This window comes from Tiliqua scincoides, chromosome 8 (assembly GCF_035046505.1).
Source record: "Tiliqua scincoides isolate rTilSci1 chromosome 8, rTilSci1.hap2, whole genome shotgun sequence".
Classification (NCBI taxonomy): Eukaryota; Metazoa; Chordata; class Lepidosauria; order Squamata; family Scincidae; genus Tiliqua; species Tiliqua scincoides.
Window position 1 is genome coordinate 43,898,179 of NC_089828.1, and position 20,920 is coordinate 43,919,098.

Sequence of the window (20,920 nt, forward strand, 5' to 3'; positions counted from 1 at the left end):
ACAGCTGCCCTAAGGAAGAGTCAGCAACAAAGCCGGTGGGACCACTGGGCCTTCCACCCCAATAGTCTTCAACTGGAGAAGCAGTTCTTCTCATGGTCTCTGGTAAGGGTCTATTCCTGCTCTTCTATCATTTGAATAGGAGGTGCTGCCAGGGATTGAACCCAACACCTTCTGCACATGGCGGAAGAGCTTCACCCAATCAGTGAAGTCAACACTCATCAATGCTTTAGCAATGCTAGAAGTGGAGATGGTGGTCGCACCTGGAACCAAGATGTCCCCGAATCCGAGAAGGGAGAAGGGTCTGTCGCAGAGAGCCAGTGGTGAGAAGTTGAGCCTCGGCACCTTCAGCACCATCGGGAGCTTCAAATAATCAATAATAAGGTCAATACCCATCAACACAACACAAGAATTGGGACAGGTACAACAGCAGATTGAAGTCTAGTCTCTCACTGCTACTACAGTATATGACTGGGGCATTTGGTGAGCTGCTGTGAGATACAGGAAACTGGACTAGATGGGCCTATGGCCTGATCCAGTGGGGCTGTTCTTATGTTCTTATGACCCAGATTTTAATCCAGGGGGCCAGTGAGGTGGTTTTGTTTGCATTATGGAAAAGGTCTCGTCTATAGACTCACATGGTCTTACTACATTTTAATTTCATATCAAACTATGAAGAAAATCAGAGAAATTTAGTATAACAAAAACCAGTGCAGGTTTTTTTTTTTTTTCCAGAATATTGATACCCTACTTTTCAATCTAAATACCCCCAAGATGGTTAAAATTAACTGAAGTTAACATCAACTTATTATTAATGAATAATAATTCAAAAAGTACACATATGTACAGAACCAATGGCCCTTAACTCTCAACTGATAGCAGAGGGTAGTTCTCCACCCTCTTCAGATCTGCAGTCCCCAGGCATGTAACGGGATTGTCTCAAGGCATACAGCGAATTACAAGAGAAAACTGTTAGGAAAGAGTGAAGATATTTCCAAACCAACGGACCCAGGATATTAGATGTAATATTAGTTTGATATATGGGTCCCTTTGGAGAAAGGTGGGATAAAAATACAGTAAATAAATAAATAATATGGGGGCATCTCTGAACTACTGTAATAGCTTCCCACTTATATACCAGCATGAGGGAGAATTGTTAACAAAAGAATGACCCAAAGGGATATGCATGTGTCTACAGGATACACAAAATGGCAACTTTTTGTGATGTTAGAACTGTGAGATTTCAAGCATTTGAAATTTACATTTAGATCCTGGGATGTTTCTGTTAACATAGTCAAGGAACTTGGCTCTGTCCCACTGGGCAATGTTTCCATATGCAACACAGCCCACATCTTACATGCTAAATGCAGGAGACTAGCAAGTGTTCCTCAAAGAGGTTGATGGGGAACTGATATCTATCAATACACCACTTTTTCTAAATTAAATTATATCCAAATTAGGGAAGATTATCTTGCAATTTCTTTTTAGAATACTTATAAGCATTTATTGGTTGATTTATATCGTAAGCCACTTTAACAGTGCAATCCTAACCTGCCCTGAAGGCTCAGGCCGGGGCATGGGGAATGGATTCCCGTTACCCCAAATAAAGACACAGCAACCCCAACGGAGCTACTCAGATCTGCACCACCTCAAGAGGTGGCACAAATTCGAGCAGACCGGGACTGCTCTGGGCCGCCCAGGAATGGAGTTAGGATCCAGCATAACTGCCGGATCCTGGCCCGCCTCCCACTCCCTGCCCACCCGTGGAAATGCCCGCCGCCCACCCTTCCCCACCCTGAAATGCCTCCTTCCCACCTCCTCTCCGCCTCATCCTGGCCCTCACAGACACCTGAGTCAGCTGAGCTCGGCCCACGCAACTCACCCTGTCATTGGGGTCTGTGTTGGAAGGGGAGACCAGCGCAAGTCCATGCACTGGCCTAACCCCACTTATGTTGGTGTGAAAGTGCTTTATGGGACTTTCATGACGACGATGGGCTGGCGCAAGGCCTATCTGCAGGGCAGGACTGCACCCTAAGTTGGCCAAATGGGATAGAAATTTTTTCATAAGACTAGTATGAACAGGAGCATTCCTAGTTTTCTACATAAAGTCAGTGTTTGTGTCTGAAGAAGTATTCAGCCACATGAGACTCCACTTGCAGCCTGAAGCGGAGTGGCCCAGACACAAACCTGACTACCTTGATACTCAGGCCTTGATGGACAGGAGGGACGGCATAGCTCACTGTACAGATGTTCCCACCAAGAAAGGTGCAAATTCCAGTAGCCCCTCCTACTTTCTCTGGAAGCTAGCTCCCCTGTGCCCTGTCCTCCAACTTACACCAAAAGCCCTTCAAAGCCTTGCCGTACCTTTTCGTGGGTGGCAGAATCTGTGGGGCCAGCTGCCACCTCAACCATGATGCTCTCGCCAGTCTAGAATGAAAGAGGGGAAAATGACAAAAAGTTCCAAGATTAATGAAGTGCAATTAAATACACCTTTTTGGGCCCCTCCCTATTTAAGGCACATTATCCCACAGCTCTGAACACACACGGCTTTGCAATGGCTTTGCAATGGGAGCCCCCCCCCCACTTCCTCAAACACCAGCCTTTCTTTGAAGTCTGCAATTTCACCTGCTTCCCTGGTGCAAGGATGACACAGGAGCACAACAGTTCAATTTTCTTACATCTGGAAAAGGGGAGTGCCAAGAAAAGAGAGTGTACCATGTGCTTGCGATGGGGCATAATGCAAACACACACCAAACACCATCATATTAATAAAGATCATTCCATGCAAAGGGGGCTCCTTTTTTCTCTTTTTTTGTTGTTGAAAATGTACTTTAGAATAATTATCAGATCGTTTAAGATGTGATACCCAATATGCTACATGATTTTGTAGAAGAACAAAGAAACGCAGATTGAGAACTCTACACTGGCCACACAACTTTCCATATCTGTTCTTTTTTCTTTTCATTTATTTAAATTTTGTATGTTGCAATTTTTGATCTTTTAAAATAAAACTATAATTAAGATTTTTTTAAAAAAGGAAACTTCTCTGAGATAGTGCAAAACCCAGTCCCAAAGGAATGTGGAGAAATGCAAGCACGAAGTCTTTTCCATCTTGAATCCTTCTTGGTCTGGCCTAGACCTTGTTAACTCAGTCTCTATTCCATCTCACCCTCCCCAACAATTACACAGTAACGATTATTATAATTTTTCAAATGCTGCAAAGCTACTTGTTTCCTCATGGCTCCATAAGGCTTCCGAAGAACCACCAACACCTCCCAAGGCCAACGTCAAAAGTTGCCAAGCCCAGGTTCCTCAGTAGGAACCCGAGTGGTGTCCAACCCGAGACCACCACTGTGCCCATAAGCCAGAAAGGGAGCCATTCTGTTGGCCAACATACAGTAATTGTTCCCTTGTTCCTCACTATCTCTTGCTCCATCTACAAATGGGAGCTCCTGCAATGATGCCTCTTCCACCGCATTCACCAAGCCCCACCATGAAACTGAAGTGGAGGAACAATGCCACCCAGGTAGGAGGGGCAGTTTGTAGGGAGGTTCTCCCAAACTCTGAGTTGGCTCTGCCCTGCCATCTCATGCATGTGCCCCTGACTCTTGTCTGAAAGAGGAACACTCCCTAGTTCAGCCAGTGGTGGCCCTAGTAGATCTGTCGCCTGAATTTGAGCAGACTTGCTGTCCCTGTCAGCCCAAACCCCTGTAATTCCCTTCTCCCTTTTTCTTAAATTCACAATGCCCCCTCCCCACTGTTAATGTCGCCGCTTCTATCTCCTTAGTCCTTGCCTGTCTGGCTGCTTAGGGAAGCAGCAGGGTGGGCAAAAGAGGAGAGTGGTATGAAATAACATAAAGAGCAGCAAAGTGAGTCAGAGGCCCTGTCCATCTCTTCTACTTATCTTTCAGGACATATGTCTCCACTGCTGCAGTTTCCCTCTTACTTCTGCCTGGTCCTATTAAACAAACAGACTGAGTAAAGCATGCTGGGAGTGTTCCCAGTATGCTCTGCCTAAGCTATTTGAACAGGCTGGGCAGAGAGTAAGTGGGAAGAGGTGATAGTGAACTACTGGCCCAAGTGTAACAGGCAGAAGTAGAGGGCCTGACCTTCTTGCTTGGTGGTCAAGAAGTGGGGGGGGGGGGGAAATGAAGCCAAGTAATCCTGATCACTTGTGGAAGCAACTGCTTGCTATTCAAAAGGCAAGGTGTGGCCTTCAAAACTCAGAATAGATTGAGATCTGGGTGCCTAGAGGACTCTCTTCTCCTACATGAGCCCACCCAAGATCACCCTGCCAGCAGATGGGAGGGCCAAGTGTGCACATATGAGTGGAACTTTTCAGAACACCCTCTCCAAGAAGATTCAATGTGAAGATAGACTGATCTCTTTTCAGTGCCACATGAGACTTTTCCATTTACCCAGGGTTTTTAACTCTGATTTATTGCAGGAACTTTTATCTGCTGTGCTGTTTACCATTTTACATTGCTATTTTATTAAGCAATGATTTCCAGGGGCTTTCTAAAATGCAAACCACTTTTGAGTTTTGTCAGCTGAAAAGCAGGATAAACAAATAAACAAAGCCAAGTACCTTGGTTAAAAAAGGTGTAATGAAGACGAAGAAGACATCATACACAAACAGGACCAAAAGAAGCAAAGTACAGCCCTGGGGTGGAAGGGAAGAGAGGAGAGTTATCCTGAGCATGTTAGTCACTATATTTTTGGGAGAAAAACATTTCATGGGAGAGCAAAGCTCTTTATCATCCCCCTCCAAATTCAAGTCTAAAAATGTGAAGATTATTAAATTTCTATATAATAACCAATTTTCTGTCAAACCTATACGACCATAAACTGTAAGTGGGTTGCTATCTTTATTTAGACTTTACAAGGCTTGGGGAGCCCTGTGGGGGCATCCTCCCAGAGGCCAGCATGAGCTCAGGTGTAAAGATGCCCCTGAAAGCCCTGGCAGCAGTGCAATCGTCCTAATCGCATTGCTGCATTCCCCTCTCCCCACCCCTTAAAGGTGCATTGCGACTCCCCAGTCTGAGAACCTCAGACCTAATGGGTTGAAAGTCTAATCCTGGTTGCAAGCCACTTCCGAGGCAGTGTGCAGGGAAGAGGGAGAGTGCTGCTACTTTCATGCTCTGCTTTTCAGGTTTCCCAGGTGCATCTGGTTGGTCACTATGGGAAGCAGAATGCTAGCCAAGTTAGGTCTTTGACTGGGAGACAGCTAGAGGGGAAACCACAGGTGCCTCCCTGAGCGCTTTGGAGCAAAGGTGGGATGAACAAAGAATTCCTTGAGATCCTTCGCTATTGCCTTTGAGAAACCTTGGATGTTCCCTAGGATCTGGAAGGCTTTTCTTTGTCTCAGAAATGGGGAGATCAGGTCACATGGCCACATGACCATTTCCAGGGTCTCATACCATGTAGCACTTTGCATAAATTTGCACTAGATGAGTGGTCAGCATCACCAACCCGGACATCAGCCAACAATCCTGAGGTACTTCCCCTATCCCAACCCAGACTCTTGTCCTTACCTTGAAGGTAGGTAAGCGAATGGTTTTCAGCATATAAAGGCAGAAGGCAATACCTAGGGCATCTTGGAGTACCCAGGCCCACCTGGAGGGAGAACACAACCACAGTTGAATACACACAGCAGGAGTCTTCAAAAAGGAATCTGACATAAAGGAGGAAGAGAAGAAGTTTATCCACATGAACCATGGTCTTTAAATGGAACCTCTATGTTCAGAGGCAGTTTACCTCAGAATGCCAATTGCTGGGGAGAAACAACAACAGAACTGTTGATGCCCTCCTGTCCTGCTTGTGGGCTTTCAATCATTTGGCCACTGTTGCCAATAGGAGGGCGAACCAGACAGTCTCAACTGGATCTGATCATAGGAAGCTGCCTTATTCTGTTTCAGGGCATTGGTCCATCTAGGGCGGTATGTCCACACAAACTGGCAGTGGCTTTCCAGAGATTCAAATGAATAATTTTTCTCTGCCCTACCTGGGATTGAATGTGGAACCTTCTACATGCAAAGTGCGTGCTCTACTGCCAAGCCACAGCCCTTTCCCATCAGGCAGGGCTCTTCTAATGTGCTTAAAGCTAACCACCTTAGGCTCTGCATCAGTTGTGTACTTACTTCTCTTTGAAAAAGCTTCTGCCTTGGTCAGTCCCCCTACTTCTCTGCAACTTCATCTATCTTTTGGTCCCATTTGGCATTTTATTTCTACTCCCAATCTGGCACTTCTTCTATTTGTCAAACTATAGCTTGAGACGCACCCCCTGCGGCCTCATTGTAAGGGCCCTGCCACTACCACCCAGGCACCGCTATTCAGCTCCTGGCCTCCACCTTCCCACTCTGCCCAACCCAACTGAGAGCATAAGCCCCCTCATGGATGGTCCCAGTTCTGTAGGCCACAAGGACTTTGCCACTACGTGGTGGCAGGTTTCAATTAGGAATGGAGTGCGATCCACATGGGAGGCTCTGCCAGACCTATTCTGGCATCTTCTAGGCACAGTTTAAACCACTCCTCCCTCTTCCCTCCATTGCTTTCATCTCCGGCAGGTTTCAATTCTGAACTCTCCTCTTCAGCGTCAATCTGCTCTGAACAACTGCTTTCTACTTTGGCTTTAAGACTGCAATTTCATATTTGTTCAAAATAAAAATATATTCCTAACAAGAGTCAACTTGTCTATTGCTTAAAGGCAGAGTATACATTCTTGAACTAAAGATTCAAGTGTGTAATAGCAGGAGCGTCACATTCACCAGCATTCATAGCAGCTCCCTTTGCTCAAGAAATGCTTCTAAATCCCAAAACGTGAGGTCCAAGGATAGAATGGGGGGTCTGGAGCTCAGAGAACACAGGTAGTGAGAACAGGTGGACACAGCAGGGAACTGTTCTGAAGGGGCAGCAACAAGAACAAATGAAGGTTCTTGTGGCTCCAATCTTGGGAGCAATTGCCAGATCGACAGCCCAATCCTATCCACACTTTCCTGGAAGTAAGCCCCATTGATTCTAATGGAACTTGCTTCTGAGTAGACATGCATAGGATTGGGCTCTTATTCAGGCAGAATTTCTGGTGCATGTTGCCAGACGCAGGATGCCAGTTATCCTGGCAAATTCTTCAGTGAATTGCAAATTCAAGGCAACCATCAGGTTTTGTCCTAATTTTAACTCAGTCTTCATTTTAAAAAATTTCCCCCATAAGGACTTTGAAAGGGTGAAAGTCAGAGCAAAGGAGAGAAAAGATGTACAGAATAAACAACAGAGACTTACTGGTCCTCGTTTCGAAAGACTCCCCACACCAGACTGACAGCAATGCAGAATCCAGCCAGGAGCAGCATCCGAACCTGCGGGCGCTTGTGAAAGTACGGCAGGTTGTTAGCAGGAACCCTGAAAGCAAGAAGGGTCGTATCAAGAGGCCTGCAGCTTGGCAAGGCTACAGAATCACAAACAGAGACACCTGCAGAATAGTCTGATTTACTCAGGCCCCAATCCTAACTAAGAGGCGGGTTGGCAGAATGAGTGTTCTGCCGGCATGCCGAGCCTTCACTTTGTAAAGTGCTTTGCATCTGTGCAAAGGCTGCGCACCACAGTGGGGAGAAGGCTGCCTCCTGGAGCAGGTAAGACCGGCACAGGAGTGTGGGGAGGACAGGGATGGGCGGATCATGCCCAGGAGGGGGGCAGGCTCGGCAGCACTGTATCCTATCCCCCCTCCCTGGCCTGATCCGCTGACAAAGATCAATGCAATATTACTGGCGCAGGTCCGAGTTGACCTGCTGTGGCTGCCAGTGCTTACCCCAGGGAAAGGGGACAAGTGTTCCGTTACACTGAGGAGACCTCCAGCTGCCAAAATTCCATGACAGGATGCAATGGAGCCCATGCATTGACCTGGGGGAAATTTAGTTAGGATTGGGCTTCCCCTCTGAAGTAGCAATACCCCTATTCACACACAGTAAGTCAGAGAGAGCCACAAGCAGTGCCCATCACATGCAGCCTCCACTCCCCCCCCCCAAAAATAGGAACTTTCGATGGTTCTTCTAGCACAGGGGTGCCCAAACCCCGGCCCGGGGGCCACTTGCGGCCCTCGCGGCCTCTCAATGCGGCCCTCAGGGAGCCCCCAGTCTCCAATGAGCCTCTGGCCCTCCGGAGATTTGTTGAAGCCCGCACTGGCCCAATGCAACTTCTCTCAGCGTGAGGGCGACTGTTTGACCTCTCGTGTGAGGTGTGGGATGAGAGCTCCCTCCACTGCTTGCTCTTTCACATTTGTGATGCAGCAGCAGCAGCAAAGGAAAGGCCAGCCTTGCTTTGTGCAAGGCCTTTTATAGGCCTTGAGCTATTGCAAGACCTTCATTCATTCATATAAGTTCATCTTTAATATATTCATTTATGAAAACTCATGTTAATTTATTCAAATTTTCAGTGTAAATTAATTCTTTTTTTTCCCTGGCCCCCGACACAGTGTCAGAGAGCTGATATGGCCCTCCTGCCAAAAACTTTGGACACCCCTGTTCTAGCACAACATTCTGTCCCTCATCAAGTACCTGAATGCTTCCTTATCCTTGCAAGCTCAGGAAAAGATTAACATGTTTGATCACTTAAGCCTCTCCATTGCCTCAGGCTTTATATTTTAAAGCCGCTGAAAGCACTACAAGGAAGCCATTCCCATAACCTTCCTCTGACTAATTTAAGAGTTTCCTGCCCAACTCCTAGTTTGTCCATTCTGAAAGTAGCCCAGAGGATAAAATGATAACACTCACCACTGTTCCAAAAGATCATTTAAAAGAAAACAAACTATTTTTAAATTCAGTTACAATTACACCTTCCCCAAGGAGTTTAGAGCGATGTGCATGATTCTCTATCCTTTACATTCTGCGAGTTAGATTATTAGACTAAGGGCGCAACCCTAACCCACTTTCCAGCTCTGACAAAGCTGTACTAATGCAGCGTGCACTGCATTCTGCAGTGGGGAGGTAGCCAAGGAGGCCTCCTCAACCTAAGGACATGTTTGTTACCTTACCTTGGGGCTGCATTGTGGCTAGGTCAGTGCTGGAAAGTTGGTTAGGATTGTGCTATGAAATGGCAACTGATCTGAATTCCAGTTATTGAGGGAGTTTCATGGCTGAATGGGGAACAGAACCAGAGCTTCCTTGGTTCTGGTACAACACTCTAACTACGGCACCACAGTGGTTTGCTCTCAGGGTCTCTCCTTTCTTTTGGGACTTGTAAAGACATGGTGCTCTCATTGTAACCCATTTATTTTCACAGGAAATCAGAGGCCATGATCTGCCCCAATGTCACAAGGAAAATTTCATGGCCAAGCAGAGATTTGAGCCTGCATCTTTTACATTCAAAGTTAGCACTCTGACTACACTAAAGCATATCTGTTTGAATACAATGTACGTACTGATTATGAGCGTGATGGACACACCCTCATACCTGCATTTCCCCAAGGGGAACCTTCTGACAAATGGAGACAGACAGCTGTAGAGACCAATTGAGGCAGCCAGGCAGAAGATCCCTATGATGACATAAACTGGAAGAGAAACAGACTGGGAGTTAAGGGAGAAAATTTAGGTTATGTCCAAATGTTAGAGGGAAGGGAACCACAAGGGCTTATGGGTGCTGACAGATAGAGAAGCAAGTTGTGCCTTTGTTATGGAAAACAGCTCTAGATTGCATGGAAACTTGCTCTTCCAGAAGAGTTTAGAGAAGATGAATGCAGTTGTTATTACAAAGTGGAAAAATGAGAAAGAGAAATGAGTGAAGGCAAAGGAAGAGATAACTTTCTGATCAGAGGTGTCCCAAGGGTGCATTGCACCCCAGACTGCCTCTGTTTGGCTCTTTGGTCCTCTCTGGGCATAGTCGCTTTGTGTTCTTGTGGGAAAGCAGCAAAAACACAATCATTGCCGAGAACACAAGGTAGCTGAGCCTGTAGTGAGGGACTGAACACTGCTGAACAAAGGCTTGGCAGTGTGCCATCAACTCCCCATCGAGGCTTGCACATGGTGTGGTCTGCATCAGTCACACTCCTGTAGTGAGGCCACTGCTCCTTATTCAAGTACCCAAGAAAGTTGAAACATAAGCAGAAAAGCAGGGGGAGGGTAACTGGCCCATCTCACCCCAGCAGTCTTTTCTAGTGGCTGTCTGCTGGTGTTCTTTTTGCATCTTTTTAGATTGTGAACCCTTTTGGGACAGGGAGCCATTAGTCATTTGATTTTTCTCTGTAAACTGCTTTGTGAACTTTTAGTTGAAAAGCGGTATATAAATACTGTTAATAATAATGATGATGATGATGCAGTGAAATGGGATAGAAAAAGGCTACACTTGTTGTTTGCTGCATGTCAGGAACAGAGAGATTTACCTAGAATAATAATAAAGAAACATTAAGAACGTAAGGTACTGTATAAGGTGCAGCAATAGAATCTAAGAGAAGAATTTAGCAAAAGGAATAGAAGAGACAGGAATATGGCAGAAAACAATGAAACTGGTGTCTTTAAAAGGAACAGACTTTTCTAGAAGGTCAAGAAAAAGCAGGGCTTGAACCAGAGGGTGCGGCAGAGGGAGACTGAACCCCTTATCTTTTGTGTCAGCCTCTTTGGCTGATAAAAACAGACCCTCATAAAGAACAAGGCAACCAAAGTAAAACATTTGAGACCTGTGGAGCTATTTGCTCACAGATGAAAATAAAGAGAGATACTTGCCCCGGAAAAAAACAAAGAAAAGCTGCATTTAAAAAATACTGCTTAACTTCTACAAAAGATACAAACTTGGTGGTTTGCCACAAGGGGTCAGCATTTATCAGCAAACACAGAGTGCTGCCTTCTACTGGGGTCAGTTCATTGGTCTATCTTGACAAGTATTGTCTGTCTATTCCAACTCTACCTGGAGATGTTGCCCAGGACTGAACCGGGAAACTTCTACAATCTACATCCATTAAAGACAGTCACTCAGTAATGGCCATTCCTATGAGGGTAGCAGAGTTTGCCAGCAGTGCTTTAGTCACAGTCCTTTTTCAAATATCACAAACTTCCTGCAAAAGCAAGCTCACTTCATGGTTCAACCCCTACAATATTCTTGCTTATATTTACCTAAAACAAAGTCTCTGGCAGAAGATTCTTTTGTTATTGCGTTGCCAATTGTGAATCATGTTAACTGCAATCTTAATTTATGTTCCATGCTGGAATTTAGTTATGATTTTTGTTTTGTAAACTGAAAACTTCTACTGGAAACTTTGAAACCTTTCAATTCAACATTAATGGGCCCTGGGGAACTGTGATACAGAAATATAGCTTGCAAAATAGACCTAAACCTCCACATGTGAAAAGACATGAAGGAGAAAATTGTGCGTGACCAACTGCCTTGCAAATAGCCTTCCAATTTGCTTCTTACATCACTCTTTCCCAAACAATGCTACCCTCTGTTAGCACAGAGATAGCACCATATAAGGCAGACATGAGAGCCTCTGCTCAGGAGGATAGTGATCTTGCTGTTAGGTTTACCTAAATATGTGGAGTGCTTGGTAAGAAGAGAGAGAAAGAAATGAGAGGGAGGGGAAGGAAGGGGTAATGAATAAGCCTGTGTTTGATATCAGATTGTCATATTTTGTTACTCCCAAATGTATCCTGACAAGACCTTACATTTGTAGCAGGAACTTGACTTCAGGCTATGGAAAACTGACCCCAGCCAAAGCACAGGCTGACTAGAAATTGTTGCACATTTCCCTCAAGTGAACAAACTCCAGTCAGATCTGACCTGAGAAGTTGTGCAACCTGGTAGCTGAGTTGTGACAACCTAAAAAAGGGTGAAGAACTAGTATACACTGTACCTTTTAACCATTATTTATATTTAAACTGCTTTGGGACTCTGTCCTGGCTGAAAAGTAGGGCATAAAGATAAGCAAGATCTGCATAAAAAGTCTGAACTCTTGTGAATCCATTTTTAAATCTTCAACGTACTTTCTTATTAGGAAAGTGACTGGAAGCTGGGTGCAGCATAGCGAGAAGCACAGCTTCCTTTAAAAAAAAAAAGAACTTTGGGATAGCAGAAAACAATCCCCCCTTGGGGGTCAAAAACTGGGCTAAACACTCCTGTACACAAATAGTGAAAGACATGTGCTCCTGAATGACCACAGAAGGATGGCCAAGTCTGGTGGTAACATGCATTAGAGCCTCTAGAGGTACCCTAGCCAAGTCTCTTCTGGGCCTCCCTTTAAGCCTCCCAGAAAGCAAGCAACAGTAGGAGACACAATTTCAAACAGGGGGTCAGCATTTACCAGTTCATCTGTCCCCAAGGAACAAAAGAAGCAAGATGGCCTCCTCTTTAGTCTCCCATGCTCTGCAATTCCTGTCCAGGACCACAGACTAGAGCAGATTTTGTTTTAAGCAATCAAACAGCACCAAACTCATCCTGAGTTTCAACATGTTGGGAGTTGAAATGTCTACTTTTATCTGATTAAATGATAACCATTTATTTATGATCACATCAGCAAGCTCCAGAGACCAAATGGCATAAACCATGCCTTCTACTTAAGGGAGAACATAAGTGACTGGGGAGGCCAAATGAGAGAATTCAAGAGTTTAACTTGCAGTTAGCAAAAACCCCAAATGATGGCAAGTACTTGCCAAACTGTTACCTAGCTGGTCATAGTAGAAATACAGAAGGATGAGCATTGAACAACACATGACCACGAAGACACAGATCATGATGGGGGTGACATCCACTGTCTCGTCCTCATGTTTCTCAGCCCCGTCATCACGCTTATGTTTCACATAGCGCCTGAAAGAGAGGAGTGTCTGTCAGCAGAACCACCATGGTCCTTCAATAGCAAAGAGCCGGCTGCTAATCCTAAATTACTGCTCCAAAAGGGCCACAGCCAGAAATGAATGGGTCACCCAAGTCAACATTCAATTATACAGAGTCTGGACACTGGTCCATCTAAGTCTGTCTACACAGACTGGCAACAGTTTCCCAGTTTCAGAGAGAGACTCCCAGTCGTGTTCAGAGATTCTGTCAGGGACTGAACTTGGGACCTTCTCTGTATGAAGAGGGCACTCTACAATTGAGCTGAAGCAACACAGCTGCCTTCTGGGGTTGAGTGTGCCATAAAATCAGGTTCACAGTAATGAAGTGCCAGGGCTCATGGGGGGTGTCAGTCAAAGTGAGCCAGATGTAGGTGCACAATCCCAAACAAGCAGGGAGTAAGTCACAGAGAAGCAAACAACAAAACCAGAGGTGCACAGTTAAAACCTAGGAGGGCAAACATCAGGGCTTAGGTACTGTCCTTACACCCATGAGATGAACTGCTCAGACTGAAGAGCAAGCTGTGAGGTCAGAGTTTCATAGGACCTGAGGAACAAGGACTGGCCCTTGGGTCAGATGACAATGCCTGATACTGCAGACTAGTATTGCAGCCTAGATGCTGCCCTCATGGCACTGAGCTCAGTGGAAATTGAACACTGCTGGTGTAAGAAAGAAGGTGCCAAAACCCAACTGCTGGAAGCCCTAGTTCAGGATGCCACCTCACCTTGGTGTCTTATGATCGCAAGCATCCCAGAAAACATTGAATTTGGCTCCCTAGTCACCTCATTGATAGTTGGCGTGGCAGCCTGACTTACTTTTTCACATCTCTGCTTCCTGCCCAGTATCCACCAACAGCCACTGTCCCCACAGCCATCAGAAAGATGATCACCATGTTGTAGTCCAAGACGGGCTCGTTGGGTGCATACATCGCTACCTTGACAGAGTGACCAAATCTCTGCAGCAGCAGCACAGAGGAAGGAAGAGGAAGAGTCATTTAGCTGGCCTGCAGTTCTGTCCCCATATGAAGGATTATACCTCAAAGCAATGCCACTTATGCCAAGCCATCTTTCTGCTCCAGTATCAGGATGGAGCTCCACGAATGGCAGATGTTCACTCATTCTCCACAAGACATCATTAAATTATCTGGGGAATCAACACCAGCCCCTAGTTCCACTAGTCCTTCCCACACATTCAAACTGACACCTTCTGAAACAAGAATCACATATACCTAGATATCTGTTTCATTTGTTTATTATTTATTTAAAGAATTTATACTCTGCCTTTCCCATGTCAGAGCAAATGCCTAAGGCTGCTTCGCGATTTTGTGTGGGTCTTGACCTGGTGAGTTAGAAAGAAGAGACTGTGTGGCACCCCTGAGAGTGTGCTGCAGGAACCACTCCAACACGTATAACCATATGATCAACACACCCAACTTTTCAAAAACTGCCTGGCTCTTACAGCATACCACAACACTTACCCTGCCAATATCCAACATGTCAGCGTAGCTCAGCAAGGCCACTGGAATATCAATCTCTTCATACTGACTCTGGTTGCCAGCAGGGGGGACCTGGAGAAAAAAAGTGAGGGCAGTCTTGGCAGAAACTCACCACCTCATGACAGTGATGGTTACCAGTTCAGAAGGCATTAAGAAGTCATGAGACAAGTGCATGGCTACTAACCATGATGGCTAAAAGCCACCTCTGGGTTCAGAGGCAATACCTCTCTGAATAAGAGCTGCAGGAGGCTAACAGTGAGACAGGGCCATTTGTCTACATGTCCCACTTTTGGGCCTTCCACTGAGGCATCCAATTTGCCAATGTGGGAAAATCAGGAGGCTGGACTAGATGAAACTGTATGATTCCTATAATGTTACTATTTATAGGGCCCGCCACCCTGTTTCTGTGGATCCAGTATCCGTGATTTCACTTATACATGGTTCTCCACTGAACTATGTCCCCTCCGCCCCTTACTATTGTTTTTCTTTAATTGTCTTTTTCTCACAGAAACAGTGTCTTGCTTATCATAGGAACGTGACGTGCAGGCAGGCAGACTAAACACTAGAGGAATACAGCCAGAATATTAACAGGAAGCAGGAACTGTCCTGCTTCCTGTTAATATTAGGTTAGTCTCCTCCTTCTAGTGCACAGGCTCTCTGCCTGCATGTTGCATTCCTATGATAAGCACAACACTGTTCCTGTGATAAGCAAGAACATAAAAGTAAAGAAAAACAAAGCTAATAGACTTGGGGGCTGGTCTTACAGTGCTTTATACAGGGTTTTCCCATATTCATGGTTTCTGTATCCGTGTGGGGAGGGGCAAAACGGACCCCGAGTGGATATGGGGGGGGTCATCTATAATCGATTCATTTTCTATTTATTAACTGCCTCAATATAGGAGCTTCATTCTGAGCTCCTGCAGATTTCTGCAGGATTTATATATTTAGTGGCAAATGCCAGGAAGGAGAAAAAGGACAGAGACGTGAGGAACTAGATGGGGGGTGCTTTAGGGGACATGACTGCTGGCCGAGGAGGGTCAGGCAGCTACACAACAGCCCCAGTCTGAGAACAGAAGGGCCTTTGGCAAGCAGCTGGCACGCTCTCAGAAAGAAACCCAATACTCTGCACTGTATACAAAAGCAAGTGCAGAATCACAGAACATTAATAGCTTCCAAAGAATTCTAATTGTTACAAAAAGGTTTTGAAAGGGATATTAATATCTAGGTAAGAGAAGTCATGCGGAAAAAGAAACAAATTAAAAGGATAGGAGTGGAACCATATGGAGGGGGAGCCATGCCCGACATGGAGCAAGATCAAGGAAATTAAAAACCCTTTAAAAACCAGCTCCCCCCCCCCACCAATAACCCCATCAAAAGCTAAAAACATGAAAAAGATTAAGGGCCCAATCCTATCCAACTTCCAGCACCAATGTAGTCATAATGCAGCCCCGAGATAAGGGAACAAACATTCCATTACTTTGAGGAGGCCTGTTTCTGCCTCCCCACTGCAAGATGCAGCACACACTTCATTGGCATGGCTGCATCAGTGCTCGAAAGTTGGGTAGGATTTGGTCCCAAGTCCCTCTCAGGAAGGCAATGAGGTTTGTTTTGTGGTGAGAAGCAGGAATATTTGAGGAGGTGAGATGTCAAGAAGAAATGGTACAGATATGAATGCTTCTGGGGGGAAAAGAGAAGGTGGAAAAATTCAGGAAGGAAGAGGAAGCAGTGGTGGTCTATCAGTGGTTATTAGTCATGATTGCTGCTTGAAACCTCCATGTCCAAAGGCAGTAATCTATAACCCTCAATATCTCTGAAATGCTTCCTTAGTTAAAACTAGAAGATTTTTATTTTATTAATACAGAAATGAGTTACACCTATATTTTATATTCTGAAGTATCAAGTTTAAAGATGTGTTCCTTTTTCAGTTTTCCATTCATTTTTCTAAATTATCTCAGCACAGGCAAGAGGAAGAGCGGTTCTGAGACATAGGGAGGCCTCAGAGGGGGCCATTGGCCCCCCGCACCTTCCAAAGGGCCGGCACAACCCCCATGTAAGTGGGAACCCCCCTTTCTCAGTGGCTGCTGCAGCTGCCACCCCTTTAAGGGGATAGCAACCAGTTTCCACTGGCTGGGATGTTGTGACATTTCATTTTGGGAAACTCTGCCTCACCCTGAGGAGTCCTGGGCAGAATACAGCGCACGCCCCATTAGCACAACTGCATCAGTACTGGAAAATTGGATAGCAGTGGACCCTTAGTTTAGGAAACAATGGATGGAAAAGGGGGGATGACAGCAGCTTACAAAATTACAAAAGGAAGAGGGAGGGGGAGAGAAAGACTTTCCACCCTCCTCTCATCAGAGAACACACAATCAAATCAATGGGCAAAAGATTCTGGACACATGAGAGAAAATATTTCTTCACACAGAGAGTGATGAACTTTTGGAATTTGCTGCCACAGGCTGCAGCAATGACTATGGACCGATGGCTTTAACAAGGAATGTGACAAATTCATAAAGCAGGAGGACAGGTCTGTGAATTACTATGAGTCGTGATTGCTATGGGGAACCTCCATCTTCAGAGGCAGTCTCTGAATGCCAGATGCTAGAGCAGGAAAAGACTGTGGCCTTCACATGTCCTACTTCCTGAAGGATTCTGTTTGTTCATTGTTGAAAACGTGATGCCAGATTAGACAAAAGCTTAATACAGAAAATCCAGCAGCATCTTTAACCTGATGCAGAGGAAGTGGCCAAGGCAGATGAGAATGGAAAGGGGACAGTGGGCCGTCATTCCCTCCCTGAGGCCCACTTTGCTGCATTAGAAGCAAAAACTGACTCACCAGCCTCTCCCGACTGACGATCAGCAGCCCTCGAGCTCCGTTGATCTGTGCCAGCCTCACTTTCTCATAGAAGGTGCAGTTCCCTCGCATCACCATGGGGATCATGTTGCTGAAGCCCCCGTCAGGGACATCGGAAGGGGAGCACAAGACAGACACTGTCTGGTCCTGCAGCTGCAAGAGTGACTAGAAAAGAAGGGAGAGAGCAGGGCAATTAGAAACAGATGCCTCTTCTCTGCCTGCTGGCTACTGAGCTGATGTCAGGAGTGAGCAGCTAGGGGAATCTGCCTCAAAGATGTGGGATAGAGTGGGCTATGTAAACATTTAGATACGCAAGCACAAACTTACTGCTTTCCCAAGGTCATGGGGCAGATGGGCCCATTGGGAGTTGAAGAGGATGCAGTAATCCTTGCCTTTGGCACTCCCCTTCTCTGAGAAGACACGGGCCATGCCGAATTCACAGGAGACCTAAAAACATGAAAGGAAGAGTCAGCTGCTCCCATTCACATTGCGGGTTGCATCCAGTTAATCCCATCACATGTTCCATAGGGGCCATGACTAGAAGAGTGCTTGGAAACTGTACCAGGTCCGGAATGCAGAATCAAAGAGTGGCTATTCTACTATTTAAGCCAGATCAGACCAAGTAGTTTGAGAGACTTGTGGCCTCCATGTTCCCAGAAACTCTCCTACACCTTAGTAGAACTTGCAGTGCTACAGAACAGGAAAAAAAGCAAAATTCAAGAGAATGATGACTGTGGGACAGAGGAACCAATCAAAGTATAGCAAACTCCTCATCAGATGGTGGTGCATCTCTCTGACTCCTTTTAATCTCCTTTTCATGCTATGAGCTCCCATAACTAGACCACCTTCAAGACCCTGACTCCATAACTCTAGTTTCAGACCTCTGTCACCAGGCATTTTTTGTCATTAACAACCTACATTAACAACCACCAGGCCAAGCTGAGGTGAAAGGTAATGGGGTTAAACATTCAAACCACCAGCCAGAAAGTTCCTGGTCTCATCTAGGTCATGAATTCACTGGCAATTTGCTGTCAATGCAAATTCCAGCCCAGCCCAGTCACACACAGAAACTGGTTTACTATCTTTCAGGATTACTGAGATAAGTGCCCAGGAAGGACTTTGAACACTACTTAAATACATCACAACAGCTGTTTTAAAAGTCATACCTGAAAAGGGCAATCAACAGTCTACCAATGTTCCAAAATGATAGAGTTCACCATCTGTTGCAAGTTGCTGTTCCCTGTTCTATGCAAAACCTGATTTGTGGGGTATGCATTAAAACTTTTAACAGATTACTGGGATTTTAGTCATATGACAACAAGCTTTCCTAACCATCTCCCAGTACACCATGGAAAACCATGACTAGACCTAGGTATTGCAGCCAGGACCCCCAAATTTCATATTCTTCACTTGGAAAAATGAGAGAGCCATAGGAATACAAGTGGAGCTGGGAAATGCTGCCTGAGACTTTGAGAAAACCACCGCCAGGTATAAGAGACAAGACCGACTCAAGATGGACCAATGACTAATGCAAAGCAGCAATGAGTCCATTTTACAGATGGGGGAAACTACACGGTGGGCAAAGAAATTTTTTCTTTTATCTGTCATAACTTCCCTGACATTCAATTTTAGCAGATGCTCCCTGGTTCTGGTGTTGTGTGAGAGGGAAAAGAACATCCGTCTATCCACTCTATCACCATATCCTGTGGCAAGGAGTTCAGCTGACACTCAATTTCACTGGCTGTCCCCTGGCTCTGGGGTTGTGTAAAAGGGAAAAGAACATCCCTCTATCCACTCAATCACCATATCCTATGGCAAGGAGTTCCATAGACACTCAATTTTGGTGGATGTCCCAGAGTTCTCATGTCGTGTGAGAAAGAAAAGAACATCCGTCTATCCACTCTATAACCACATCCTATGGCAAGGAGTTCCATAGACACTCAATTTTGGTGGATGTCCCCTAGTTCTTGTGTCATGTGAGAAGGAAAAGAACATCCCTGTATCCCAGGGGTCCCTAAACTTTTCAGCCAAAGGGCCGAATCAAATATTTGACACAGTGTTGAAGTCTGGAAAAAACAATTAAATTTACATTTTAAATAAATACATTAGAAATTGAACTTAGATGAATTAATAAATGGGTCCAAATGTCCAGGATTTCTCCAAGCACCAACACAGCCCAAGAAATAAAGCACACACTTAAATGGACCCCATTCCCCCATCCCAAAAGCACAACTCTGGTTGTGTTTGGTCAACTGGGTCAGAGGCTCTCAGGGGATCAGAGGCTGGCCATAGGCTGGATAGAGGATCATTGTGGGTTGCATCTGGCCCCGGGCCGTATTTGGAGACCCTGCTCTATCCACTCTATTACCACATCCTGTGGCAAGGAGATCCACAGACACTCAATTTGAGTGGATGCCCCCTGGCTCTGGCGTTGTATGGGAAGGAAAAGAACATCCTCCTGCCCTCTCTATCAGTCACCACATCCTGTGGCAAGGAGTTCCACAGACACTTCTCCCCACGTTGTCCACCCCCTGCATAACTTTGGTGTGTCAATCAGATGCCCTCACCACATCCAGGGGCGGAGAGTTCCACAGGCTAATGACACTGCCTGCCCAAGGCAGAGGCTTATAAAGCTCCATGACAGTGGGGGGGGGGGGAGAAAGAGAACCACAAGGAGCCACTAGCAGCAGTGCTGGCAGCGAGCAGCTCCAGCTGCGCCTCCCCCACCTGAGGGGAGCTGGACCGGGTTGCCCTCCGGAGCCTCTTCCACAGGCCCCGCTTCTCGCTCCCCCTTGGAGGGCGAGGGCGCCTGCGGGGGGAGGGCGGTGCTTCCCCCTGGAGGCGGTGCGCCCCCCGCCCTCTCCGGGGAGGAGGCCCACGGAGCGCGTTACCTGGGCGACCAGCAGCAGCAGGCACCCCCCCAGCCAGGCCGGCCCCCCGGGGCCAGCAGCCATCCCCGCCGACTATTGTCCAGGCTGCAGTCGGGGAAGGGAGGGGAGACAACGGAGGCCTACTTCCGGTCCGGGCTGGAAGTGAGCTACCGGTTACCCAGCAACACGGAAGCCGCTCCCGGCCGCCCATCCTTCTCTATGGTTCTGCGGAACTGGACCGCTCTCTCCGCCGCTGAAGGCCAAAAAAAGGATAGAGCGGCTCCGTACCATGGTGGCGTCGTGGCTAGAGCGGAGCACACTTTCGGTTGAAACGATGGAGAGGAGAGCTAGAGCGGCACACACAGTGGCTGAACTCCTGGGGAAAGCTGTTTTCCACGGGCTGCTCCCTTCTTCTACTTGCCTTTTGTTTTGGGGCTTGGAAGGAGGGAGTGTCAGGCTGCAGTCCCAGCCCCACTTACCTGGGAGGAAGCCCACTGACTATCATGGGGCTTACTTCTGAGTAGACAGGCATAGGCTTGGGCTCTCAGGCTGCATTCCTGTCCTCACTTACCTGGGAGGAAGCCCCACTGAATACAATATGTTACTTCTGAGTAGACATGGTTGGGATTGTGCTGTAAGCCAGTGTTTCTCAAACTGTGGGTCGGGACCCACTAGGTGGGTTGGGAACCCATTTCAGGTGGGTCCCCATTCATTTTGATATTTTATTTTTAATAGATTAGACTTGATGCTGCCCTGGTGAGCATTGGGGGAAATGTGGTAGGCCTGAACTTTGAACAGGCTACTCTGTATATGCTTTGAACGATGCTAGTCAATGGGACTTACTCCTGGGCAAGTGTGGGTCGGATTGCAGCCCAGGATTGTTAAACATGTTCCTGCTGG

General features: G+C 46.3%; 1 protein-coding gene across 2 annotated transcripts in view; it reads right to left on the minus strand.

Annotated features, from left to right (window-relative positions):
• SPPL2B (signal peptide peptidase like 2B) overlaps nt 1-20,141 on the minus strand; it is a 28,036-nt gene extending 7,895 nt beyond the window's left edge. For both annotated transcript variants that reach the window (XR_010794807.1, XM_066635831.1), the window contains exons 1-12: nt 20,042-20,141; nt 17,478-17,597; nt 17,133-17,315; nt 14,279-14,368; nt 13,617-13,756; nt 12,635-12,777; nt 9,439-9,535; nt 7,276-7,392; nt 5,532-5,613; nt 4,586-4,660; nt 2,362-2,424; nt 261-360 (exon numbers count right to left, since the gene is read on the minus strand). Coding sequence is in view for 1 of the 2 variants with exons in the window: in XM_066635831.1 (XP_066491928.1) it covers nt 261-360; nt 2,362-2,424; nt 4,586-4,660; nt 5,532-5,613; nt 7,276-7,392; nt 9,439-9,535; nt 12,635-12,777; nt 13,617-13,756; nt 14,279-14,368; nt 17,133-17,315; nt 17,478-17,597; nt 20,042-20,104 (1,273 nt within the window). In the remaining variant the exon portion in view is untranslated. The remainder of the gene's footprint in view (nt 1-260; nt 361-2,361; nt 2,425-4,585; nt 4,661-5,531; nt 5,614-7,275; nt 7,393-9,438; nt 9,536-12,634; nt 12,778-13,616; nt 13,757-14,278; nt 14,369-17,132; nt 17,316-17,477; nt 17,598-20,041) is intronic.
• Nucleotides 20,142-20,920: the final 779 nt, after the last annotated feature.